Source organism: Vicugna pacos, chromosome 32 (assembly GCF_048564905.1).
Source record: "Vicugna pacos chromosome 32, VicPac4, whole genome shotgun sequence".
NCBI lineage: Eukaryota > Metazoa > Chordata > Mammalia > Artiodactyla > Camelidae > Vicugna > Vicugna pacos.
Window position 1 is genome coordinate 8,593,604 of NC_133018.1, and position 12,538 is coordinate 8,606,141.

Below are 12,538 nucleotides of genomic sequence, written 5' to 3' on the forward strand. Positions count from 1 at the left end.
GTACCAGGGAAGGCGAGAGCGCATAGTGGACCACTCGCTTCAGTCTTTCTCGGTAGATCCTGACCACACTCCTTTCACATACAAGGTGAAAGAAAATCCTCAAGAGGACAGAGTTCTCATGGTGAAGTAACGTAGCTTAAAAAAACGACAGTCAGTGAGTAATGAGATTTGACTTCAGAGCCTTCCATCTGCACTCAGGCCCCTCCCCAACCTCTGTAGCCTCCTGACCAGGGCAGGGTGACCCCGCCCCAAGAAGACTCCACGCCACTGATTGGCTGGAAGCAGCTCCTATGGGCTTCTAAGAGCTGACTGCTGCACCTCAGGAATTTTGCGAGCCAGGTGTTAAAACACAGCTACACATGATTAAAAACTGAATAATAAAAACTTACAATTAAATCACATTAATAGCAAAGGTAACACATATTCAAACACACCTCGCTTCTTAATTTTACTAACACTTTTCCCGCGCTTTTGAAGCTATTTACGGCCATCACATCTGTCTGTGCGAGAGGCTGTACCCACGTGCCGCCAGTCACGGCCTCCCAATCCCAGACTCAGTGACATCATGCTGTTGGCCAGAATCAGCCCCGGGGGTTGTTGGGGGGTGGCTTACATCACGGAGGTGGGAAAGCACTGCACACTCAGATTCCACTGAGCCTGGAGAGCCGGCTGTGAACCATGTGCCAACACACCACCACCCAAGCCTTGCTCCTGGTGATCTGGCAAAGTCCTCTCCAATCCAAGTTCACTGGGCCCTCCTGATCACATCAGTGGGAGGCCTGTGCCTTGTAAGGAAATCCACCCATACAGAAGGGAGCCGCCCCTTTGTCTGTTTTCGGCCCCACATTCTTTTTTATCTTCTCCCCTGAAGGTGGAAAATATACCCCAAAGTAACACCAAATAAATGATTCATGAACCATATATAATTGATGCTGGATTTAACAGAAGCAGAGCCGTAAGTGGTTGTCGATTAATTATTTATGGTTCTGCCTGGGCTGCTGACAAGCCGGGCTCGGTGTGGAGATCACACCCATGCGCCCATGTTTTATTTAAACATTATTAAAAGTACACAGTCTGCAGTGAGGCCTTCCACTCCACTCAGAATTAGGTTCTGCGGTGAGGTCTCCACTGGGTCTCGCAAAGGCTGGAACGGCTGTCTCTCTCCCTCATGGGTGGGGTGTCAAGCTGCCTCCTCCTGCCCCCGTGGCATTTCTCTCTTCTTGATGTGATCCCAGCCCAGTTTTTCTGTGACCTGGGGCACATCAGGTCACCCCCCAGCCTTAGTTTGACAATCTGAGAAATGGGGATTATCCCAGGTGTTACCTTTAATTATTAACGGGTGACTCCGCTCCCCAGGGGACATTTTGCCATGTCTGCAGATATTTTTGACTGTGATGACTTGGCCAGGAGCGGCGGCTACTTTCATCTACTGGACAGAGGCCAGGGATGCTGCTAAATGCCCAACGAGGCACGGGACGCCCCCACCGCCAACCACTATTCAACATAAAGTATCAATAATGCCAAGACCAAGAAATCCAAGATTACAGAATTGGCAATATTCATTTTTACGACTTACTTAAAAAAAAATGTACCTGAATGACCAAATACTAGGTGTCTAAAGCTTACCAGGAAGAGCATGGGTCTGAGTTAGTGAGACCTCGATTTGGATTCTAACTCTGCCACTTAACTGGGACTGGGACTTTGGAGAAGTTGCTTCGGTTCTCTGGTCTTAGTTTCTTTATTGGCAAAATGGGGATAATTACCTCCAAGGGTGAGGTTCAAATGAGAGAACTCATGTTAAGTATTAATCCAATGCCTAGCACGCGACAAACAGTAAACAAACACGATACCGGATAGGGAAGTGGGCCGGCAGACTAATGATGCAGTCAGAGTGGAGGAAGAGAGAGTCAGAAGAGGAGCGAGAGAAGTAACAAAACAGTCGCATCTCCTAAGTGCCTCCTGTGCACTGTTACTGGGCACTGTCACATACACCATCACATCTACCCCACACAGCCACCCAGTGAGACTGACTACATTTTGCTCCCATTTTACAGATGGGGAAACTGAGGCTCTGCAATGTTCATGTCCAGTGCTCTTTCTACCATCCTGTAGTGAGCTGAGGTGTCTCCCCAAAATTCTTATCCTACTCGGAACCTTAGGATGTGATCCTTTTAGGAACAGGATCTTTGTAGATGTTGTTAGTTAAGATGAGGTCACACTGGAGTAGGGGAGCTTTGAATCCAATGACTGGTGTTCTTATAAGAGAGGACACAGAGACAGGAAGAGGAGGCCATGTGAAGATGGAGGCAGAGATTAAAGCTACGTGACCACAGCTAAGGGACGCCAGAGCCTCCAGAAACTGGAAGGAGGAAAGATTCTCCCCTACACCCTCCAGAGGGGGTGTGGTCTTGCTGACACCTTTACTGCAGACTTCTGGCCCCCAGAACTGTGAGCGAATACATCTCCATTGTTTTAAGACAACCAGCATTTGGTAATCTGTTACGGCAGCCTTAAGAAACTAACACACATCCTCCCCTCAAAATGAGCCAGAACAACTGAGTGAGGAAATGAGAGCGAGAGAGAGATAACATGCCCACACATAGACAAGGGAGAACTTGTCTAGCAAGAGAAGCAGCCAGAGAGGAAAGGCTACAGGGTGGGAGGGAGGGAGGGGTTTGCAGCTGGCGTCCCGTCCCCAGTGGGGAGCTGTAAGGAGAAAGGAGAGCAGAAAGAGCAGAAAGGAAGGAAGAGTTGAGGACTCTGTATCTATATCCCCATGTGGTTTGCCACTGCCTTCCCGGAGACCTAGACACTGCCTGCCACACAGCAGCCATTCCCTAGTCACTTGCTGAATTCAAATGTGAGGTCACCATGACCATGATCGGACAGCTACTCTCCCAAAGCCACCAATACTGCTTCATCATTTAAGACCCTCAGGTGACACAGCCTCCCCACAACCTTCTCCAGGTCTCCTGGTTGTACCAAACCACTTCCCCCTTCGCCCGACATCCCATCTTGTATCAGAATTATTTATAGACACATGCATCTCCTCCTCTTGATCCAAAGGCACAGACACTGGTCCATTCTCATCTGCATCTCCCATAACACAAAACACGAGGACAGACGCATCGTAGGATGCAAACTGAAGTGCGTTGCTCTGGAAGTTCCAATTTTTAACTTTGGAGATGATCTCTTACAAGGTAAAACTTAAAAATGTTATGGAAACTATTCATTCAGCCAACCACTGATGAGATCGATCCTATGCCTGACCCTGAACTGAATGCTGGAGACCAAGAATCAAAACCCAATCCCCCTCTCAGGTGCTCCCTGCCTGGGAAGCCAAGAACACGAACAATTACAATCACGCACATGAACGGGGTGAACATGAAGGGTGTGGGAACACAGAGGAGGCATATAACTTAGAACTGGTGGGGCTAACAGTGAGGGCTTCCTGGAGGTGAGCCCTGATCTGAATTTTAAAGGTTGAGTGGGTGGGCAGAGGGCATGAAAACAAAGGTGATGAGTCAAGAAATAACTTGCTCTGGGTCCTGAACACTTCCCTTCATGCTTGAGCCCAGCATGCGAGATGACGTGATGCTGACAACCAAAGGCAGAAAAATCCACAAAACCTAGATTTCAGAGGCTCTGGGAAGAAGCTGGGGCTTGTGCTGAAGGCAGCACAGAGCCATCAAGATATCTTAGCAGAGTGACACAGTTAGATGTGTCCCTAATAGAATGATCTTCTGCAGGGAGGAGTGAGAGTGGAGGAACAGTCGGGAGCCAGGATACACAGTAACTGTATAGGCCCAGACCAGAGAGGCTACAGATTAAAATGCAGACAGATAAAGCGGGGTTGGGACAGGAAGGGATGGATGTGAAAAGCACCTACAGAGGATAAAATCAGCAGGTACGACCATTAATCTGTGTGAGCCGGAGAGACAGGCCACTGTGATTTCTGGCTTGGGTCACTGTGCAGTGCGCTAAGAGTGAGCAGAAGCACCAACTAAGTTTTTGAAGACCTGGAAAGCTTGTGAAAAGGACACCAGGCTCCAGAAAGAGTGAAGAAGAGAGAGTCAGGCCACGGTGCTGAAGGGTAAAGCCAGCAGGTGAAGCCTCTTTAGCAGATGCCTCTGAAAGCCGGCAGAGGGCAGGCCATTCTGCCACCCTCAGCTCTGCCCACTGCCCTTGACCTCTTGTCCAACCAACCTGTCCGGGTCTGAGGTGGTTTCCCCTGGGCTCTGTAACTACTGAAAAACAACAGGATATAAATCCACAGATGAGCTGTCTCACTGCTCCAATGACAAAGGGACTTGAATGATTTACAGCCAGAATATTCTTTTCTCCATAATGGCTCCTGGAGTCGCCAGGAATAGTACATTTACAAAAATTAATGGCAAAACTTCATTTTTCTTTTTTCTGGGAAGAGAAGTTCCATCGTCAGGGTAATTGATCCTGATCTGGACGTGCCGGTGCGCCAGCTCGGGGTGTAAATCATTCACCCGAAACAACTCGCAGCCCTTTAAACCAACACCAACAGTGACAAATGGTCCAGGATGGGACAGGCAGAAAGTAACACGGAGAGGAGATCCATCAACATCCTCCCTGTTTCTCATCGGGGCACAGAGCATGGGATCCTTTCCTGGGGTCTCCCGTGGCAGAGTCGCTTTTCAGCAGGGTTGGATTGAAAGGGCAGCATGGTATCCAAATGAGAGCCGTAGAGCTGGACACACGGGGAAGCCCACCCTGGCCCTGGCAGCCCTGACTGCTGCCCTGGGCAGGGCACCTCACACCTCTGACCCTGCTGCGGTCGACATGAACACGAAAGAAGCAACATTTGCAAAGAGCTTAAGCACAGTGTGAGCCAACACATGTCTGTCCAGGGAATGAATGAATGAGTGAATGCCTGGACTGGGGACTTGAGAAATTCATATCCTATTCCTCCCAAGGGGATCTGAACTTTAAAAATGGAAGATGAAAAGGGGAATCTTTTACTCAAAGAAATGATTCCTAGTGGCGACCAGGAGCATGATGCCAACTGGCCTAAGAATCCTCCAAATCCCAGCACAGGGACTCTTATTTTGCCCGTGGAAGCTCTGAACGCCCACTACAGGGGACCATGTGAAATACACAAGCAGTGGCCTTGGAGGTACCTCTCCATTCGGTGTGAGCTCCTCAAGGCTGAGAGCGTGCCACGTTCCCTGCTGGGTCCCTAACATCTAGCACTGGGTTTGGTCCAGAGTAAAAGCCAGGGATACCTAGTGATCGCATGAATGAAAGAGGCAGAACCCTGACTGCCTTGCACAGAGAGAGCGGCCGCCCCCTTGTCTCACAGGCATGGGCTGGAGGAAGGCAAACTGAGGGCACAGACATGAACCTGGAGAGGTGAGAGGCTCTCTCCTGGGAAACCTGGAAGAGGACAGGATGCCTACTAATGGAAACAGGGCTCACCTGAAAAAGACTGTGCTCACAGAACTCTCCCACTGAGCTGTGTTGTGTCCGTGCTGTGAGCTTCTGCAAAAAGCAGGGATCTTATGATTCCCCTCCCCCTTCCAATATCCATCCCCATGCCTTGCCCATAGTTGATGTTGAATGAATAAATGAATAAACAAATTATATGAGAAAACACATCCTCTCTTCCCCCACTGGAAATATCCCAGGGCACAAAGGCACGGAGCGTACTTGAGGGAGACTCGGACACCTGCTGGTAGGACGGGGCTGTCAGCCCAGCTCTGTCCCTGAGACCCGCTCATCCTCAGACTCACTGAGAAGACAACACGTGGCAGGATCACTGGAGAACACCAGCCCAGTGGGAAGGGTGGCCCCCTAAAAGTTACATCCTCCCAGGACCAGCCAATATGGCCTTATCTGGAAAAAGGCTGTCTACAAATATGATTAAGGTAAGGATCCCAAGATGAAATCAAACTGGAAGTGGGCCCTCAATCCAACGACAGATGTCCTTACAAGAAAAAGGCAGAGGGGTGTGTGAGACACACGCGCACAGGAATGATGACAGGAGACGACAGAGGCAGAGCCTGGAGGGACCCGGCCATGAGCCAAAAGACGCCCGGAGCCACCAGGATTTGGACGGGCCAAGAAGAATCCTACCCTGGAACCTTCAGAGGGAGCACGGACCTGTCAACGTCTTGATTTCAGACTTGGCTTTCGGAACTGTGAAACAACACATTTCTCTCATTTTAAGTCACCCAGTTTTGGTAATTTGCGAAAGCAGCCCTAGAAAACTAATTTGCCGCCCAACCACAGACACACCAAGAGTAGCTCAGCCTTGGGAAAGTGACCCAGAATCTTGCAACCAGAAAGCAGAGAAAGGTGTGGGCCTAATTTCAGCATACATGCAAGTTTTTTGTTTTATAGTTTTGATTCATTTATGGGAGTTGCATCATAATCTTTTCAGTATTTTAGGGCCTTTAAAGATCTTAACCTGTCCCTGGGAATGGGGGTAGGATAAGGAAAGTGAGAAGAGAGAGGAGGAGAGGAGAGACGAGGGGGAGAAAGAAAGAGTAGAGGAGACAGGAAGAAAACCACTATGTGATCTGACCAGAATGCCTGGGTGTCCGGCCAGCTAAAGAAGACATCAGAGGAGAAAGGCTGGGGATGTTCTCTTGCTCCAGCCGGAGCTGGCAGGAGGGGAACTCAGCTGCATGAGAAGCAGGGCTGTGAATGAGGAAGGCATCCTGTCAGTTGGAAGACAGAGCCTTTCTCTCTCCCAGGGCCACGAGGGGAGGAAGAACTGCCAGTCATCGGGCTTGCGTCTTGTCTGGGAACCTGGCTCTCTGTGCGGAGCCCCACCCCCCACACACACACACAGCAGCCGCACTGCTGGCTTGTCAAGGACAAAGCTGATGGGAATGACACTGGCCGTGGGAGGCAGTGGCCCGAAAAATACACTTGCTGCAGGAGGACAAGGTGGTGAGACCTGTCACAAAACCCGAGTGGACAGGGCAGGAAGGGGATGACGACTGTGATTTTAAAGGCCTCTGGGTCACACCACAGCACGCTGTGGGTCATCTCAGAGAAGGCTCTCGGGTGGCAGGTGAAGTGGGGGCCAGATGCCTCCCGGGTTACAGAAGCAGGAATCTGGAGTCTCAGGGACATATGGACACATGGGGGAAAGGAGGAGAAGGCTCTCTCAGATGCTGTGATCCCTGTAGGAAACTCTTCTCAGAAAAATACACTGAACTGTGGAAAAACTTTCCCAATGGAAGGAAACAAATTTGAACACGTACCTTGGACCACACCAGGGGACAAAGCACGGCTCAGGGAATCAAAGCAGGGACTACAGAGTTGGACAGTCCTGGGTTCAAAGCCTTACTTGCATGTGGTCCTGGGCAAGCGAATGTACCCCTCTGGGCCTCAGTTTGGCACATGGGTGTCCCCCTGCCTTAGTTTCCCCATCTGGCAACGGCGACACGAATAGCACCGACCTCACAGCACTGATACAAAGATTTAAATGAGAACGTTTAACCCGGAATCTGGCACGGAGCAAGTGCTTAATGAACGGGGGCCTAGATGACCGTTCTGATCTTTTCTCATTGTGGTTGCTGCTAACAGCCCAGAAACAGCTCTGTCAGTTACTGGGTCAGACCTGTGACCTCAGACATATGACGTTAGACAAGTTCTCTCACCTCTTTCAAGTCTCCGTTTCCTCATCTATAAAAATAGTATGGCAATTCTAACTTCACAGGGTTGTTACCACAGTTATATGATATTATGGGTGTTAAGACTACGTGCAAGGGAGACGTTTAATAAACACCGCCTCTCTCCTCTTCGCAGGAGGCCGCCCCGACCTCCAGGGGAGCACGTCTGTGCGGTGGGAAGAGAAAGCCCAGAGGCTGAGACTCAGGCACTCGGAAGGCCTTCAGCAGGAATGAATGCCATTGGCTCACTTGGGACCCGCCCCCAGAGCTTGCAGCCAATGGCAACATCGCCTCTCCCATCCCTCCCTCCGGCCTAACCCAGAAGCCTGCAAGACCTGCCCCCGGCTCCCACCTGAATGGCGGAAGGCGGGACAGCCCTTCCACCTAGACCCTCAACTCAGGGCGCGCAGGCGCGGCCCGCACTCACCAGCTCCACGCACCGCCGGCTGGCCTCGGCCTCCCGTTGCACCAGCTCCTCCATGTCCGCCTTCAGCTCCTCCAGGCGTCGCTGGTAATACTGGCTGCTCTCCCGCTGCTGGGACTCGGACGTGGCCGCCTGCGAGAGCTCTTCGCCCATCTTGATCAGGCTGTCCCGAAGCCGGATCACCAGAACCTGGAGTGGGCCGACAGCACACGCCCACCCTAAAGTTAGAGGTCTGAGGCACGAAATAGGGGCTACAGAAAGTGAAATCCTTTGCCGAGTTTCTGAGCGTTTGTTACAAAAAAGAAGAAAACGTAGAAAATGATAGCTGTTATTCTTGAAGGCAGCGCAGCGTATTCTGGGTTCAAATCCTACCTCTACTTCTTCCTGGCTGTGTGACCCTGGGTAGGTTATTTAACCTCTCTGAGAGAAAGGGATGCTGTCAGGATTGAACACGTTAAGTTATGCAGAAGGCTTAGTTCAGTGTCTCACGCAGGGTATGTGCTGGGTAAGGGTTTGGAATTCATATTTACAGCAGGCTTCATTCAGCTCCACGTTTGGGAGGTGGAGTGTTGCCGTGGAGAGAACACTACGCCGGGGGACCCAAACCCCTTCCCAAACATGTGTTTTGGTTTCCTGATTTGTACAACGAGGTTTGAGCAGGTAATCTCTCATGAGCCTCAGCTGTAATACTTTACAGCATTTTTCTTTTTGTGTGTGTGGGGGGAAAGTCCATGAGGACCCAGTGAAACTATGAATAGAAAGAAGAGCTGTGGGCATCACCAGTGCTACGGAAAACAAACCCAAGGGCCGCTCTGCACAATTCATTAGTTGGCCAACAAGCCTGGAACCAATGAATTCTGATGGGCAAATATGCAAGTGTTGACATAAAACTGAACCCACATGAATATTTCAGGCCTCTGCTAAGGACTCTGAGCCCCTTTCCAGATCAGAGACCGAATAATGGCCTAAAAGAAAAGCTTTACGATTTGTTTCCTCTTCCCTTTCCAAATGGAGTTTAGCAACAATGTCAAAGGGCAGCAGGAGGGTTACAAGAAGAGCAGTTCTCCAGGGCCTGAGATACCACTAACTTCCAGTAACGATGGCAGAGGGGAAAAGGGAATCTGGAGATGGAGTCTGCCATAAGTCATTCTATCATTGTTTTCTTTTCTTCTCTATCACTTGACCATGCTAGAATCAAGCCAAAAAATGATATATGATATAGCTCAGTATCCCACACTTAGTCAATTAAAATGCAGTGGATCACAGTTCCATGGTGATCTGCAGAGACAATTATGCCTTGAGGGATCCCTTGAGCCATTCCGAGAATCACTGAGGGTCAAAGCAAAGAAGAATTTTTCCGTTCTTTGTCCAGCCTTCTTAGAGACCAAATGCCCAACAGGGGGTTGGGAGAAAATGTTTCAGAATAAGGGGTGCAGCCTCCCAGTGTCCAGACACACCACCACACTGTGGGGTAAGCTGGCTGGCTGCAGAGAGAGTAGAACCTGGACCAGGATGGAGTCAAGGTCAAGAGTCAATCTCCTCCTTCGCTCATATGTGGAATCTAAAGACTCATGGACAGAGAATACAGACTTGTGGTTACCAGGCGGGTAGAGGGTGGGAAGGGATAGACTGGGATTTTAAAATTGTAGAATAGATAAACAAGATTACACTGTATAGCACAGGGAAATATACACAAAATGTTACGATAAATCACAGAGAAAAAAATATGACAATGAGTGTGTATATGTCCATGAATGACAGAAAAATTGTGCTGAACACTGGAATTTGACACAACATTGTAAAATGATTATAAATCAATAAAAAATGTTAAAAAAAGAGTCAATCTCCTCCTGTCACTGATGTGACCCCGCTTTCTCCTGAGTAAGTCACTTGACCTCTCAGGGGGCATCTTCTCACTCTCTCCTACCTGCCCCAAGGGACTGTGGTAAACAGCAAGTGGAGCGGCTGAGGTGGGAGGTGAAGACGATGGTGTTTCCTCTGTAACATCTCGTGTCATTGGAGTACAGAGCTAAACGGGGATACAATCCCAGAAATCCACCCCAGCCCAACCAAGTCTTACCTATCCTTCAAGGGTCAGCAGCAATGCCACCTCCTCCTGGAAGCCTCCCTGATTCCCCAGCCTGAAAGGACCTCTGTCCTCCAAACTTCACAGCCCTCCCTCCAGATTATGGGTGTTTATGTACATACTGTACCCACATATCCTATAGAGAAAGCTCTGTGCTTCTGTAAAGCAGTCTGTTTAATACATCTGTCTCCCACACACCTAAAACAGCCTAACACATACTAAGTACAAAATCCATTTCTGCTCAAAATGAGTGTCAGGTGGATGAGTGAATGAGTGAGTGGTGGATGGAGACGGGCAGAGCTGAATCCATGGATAACAAGGTGGACAGACAGAGAGGTCAAAGTCTGAAGGGAAAAAAAAGAATAAAGGAAGAGAATGAAGAGAGGAAGGAAGAAAACATGAGAAGGGAGGATGGCAGATGGATCAATGGTGGTACATGGAAACAGAGAGGATGTGAGTAGTCTGAGTGGATGGGCAGTTTGTGGGACAGGGTGACTGAAGAAAGGAGGGAGGGAGGGACCTGGGAGGGGAGCTGGATGAGTAACATCGATCCAGACCAAGGCACATGAGTGGACAGGTGGACGGCGGGAGGATGGACAAGGCTTACACAGAAGCCTTCAAAGCTCTGGGTCTGAGCAGTGTCCACACGTCAACAAGTACCTCAAATCTCTTGATCTGCACTTTCTGGAACTCCGTCTTGTTCTCCAGGTCACAGATGACCGCCTCCTGCCTGCTGACGATGGCTCGATCCACGGTGGACCGCTCCAGGTACTCGATGCGCATCTGAGCCACCTGCAGCTGTGGGCAAACCCAAGAGGTCCATTGACCACCTGCTGGCCCTGAGTCCTGGAATTGGGGGTCCCAGTGAGACAGCCCCAGGCCCATCCACGCCACTCCTTCTCAGCTCTGCTTGGGTGAGACACACTGACTGCACACACCAGAACTGCCCATTCCAATCTGAGGACCCTCACACCAGACCGTGGCCCTGGGTCTCAGGTGCTGGAAGGCGACGTTTCCTGTGCCTTCAGCATCCAAAACCGGCCTTGCAATCGGTGCTGCTCCCACCTCCTCTCCCGGCCCTGCTGCAGGACCAACGCCTGTCTGTGGGCAGCAAGACTGAGCATCAGAGGACACACCAAGAGTGGGTTTGGGAGCCAAGCGCATGTATCAGGGTTCCAAGCCTGGCTCCCCACTTTCTAGCTGACGAGTCTGGGGAAGTCAGTGCCCTTCCTTCAGCCTCATTTCTTGGTTTTCTGGTGGCGGAGACGAGCGTCTGGTACAGCGCAAGCACCCAGCCAACGGCCCCTCCTGCTGCTGCGAGCCCTGCTGTGCTTGTGCCCATGCCCACGTGTATCTGCGGAAGACTCAGTCACTGACAGCCACTCCAAGTGGGCACGTGCAGTGCTTCTAGAAGAGCTCTGAGAATTTCATGTATAATAGCAACCTGCTAGGTAGAGAGGGAAATTCAGGGGTGTTTGAAGGAACCACGACATCAAAAGAAGATTTCACAAGGGATGATGATCCTGTCTTGCACAGACCATCCCCTTTTCCTTGGAGCCATCCCTCAGGGGGAGAAAATCCTGCACTGAATGCGTGCTGAGTCTCGCTGTGGTCTCTGGATGCTGACAAGAAGCATGGGCAGGAGTCTGTTGGGGGGGATAGGGTGCGTCTGTCTGCTGGGATTATTCTCGATTCATCTGTCATGCAGCTGAAGTTGAGTAAATAAATGAATGAACGAATGAATAAACGAATGACAATTTCCAAGATCCCCCGTGACAACATGGCAGCTCTGAGCACGTACTTGCTCCTGAAGCTTGTGCTTCTCCTTCTTGGCTTCCTCCAGCTGCAGCTGCAGCTCTTGGATCTGCCCGATGTCAGCAGCAGACTGGTGAGACAAAAAAATGTCACCTTGAGACCACAGGCTCTGCTGGGAAACGACCCCTGGAAAACCCATCTTCCCCTCTGACAGATGCCTGCATATCTCACATCGCCTGTGACAACAGTTGGTTCCAAAAGGGTACCTCTCATCCTCCCCAATATCCCTCATCCCAGTGGTCGCTGAGTCCCTCCCATTACATAAGCCCACAGCTGTGGCCACCTGTCCCATGCTTCGTTCTCCACCCTGGAGAGCCCAGGCAGAATGAGCTGGCTAAAGCACTGGGACCAGAATTCTGAGGGAAGAGGACTATTCTGAGTGTCAGGTAACTGGGAGCCTAGACCTGGATACCAGCCTTGGCAAGCCACAGAAACTCTCTGTACCTCAGTATCCTCATCTGTAAAATGGGTTAATGGTCTCTGCTCAGACCCTATACACAGGGTTTGTCCAGAGAGTAACTGAGGCAACAGAGAGTAAAGGTCTTTAGAAAGAGCTGA

The 12,538-nt window shown here is 50.3% G+C and overlaps 1 protein-coding gene across 1 annotated transcript in view; it reads right to left on the reverse strand.

Annotated features, from left to right (window-relative positions):
* MYO18B (myosin XVIIIB) overlaps nucleotides 1-12,538 on the reverse strand; it is a 203,042-nt gene that overhangs the window by 49,371 nt on the left and 141,133 nt on the right. Inside the window, exons 36-38 of the mRNA XM_072952829.1 lie at nucleotides 11,967-12,050; nucleotides 10,826-10,963; nucleotides 8,083-8,268 (exon numbers count right to left, since the gene is read on the reverse strand). Of these exons, the coding sequence (XP_072808930.1) occupies nucleotides 8,083-8,268; nucleotides 10,826-10,963; nucleotides 11,967-12,050 (408 nt within the window). The remainder of the gene's footprint in view (nucleotides 1-8,082; nucleotides 8,269-10,825; nucleotides 10,964-11,966; nucleotides 12,051-12,538) is intronic.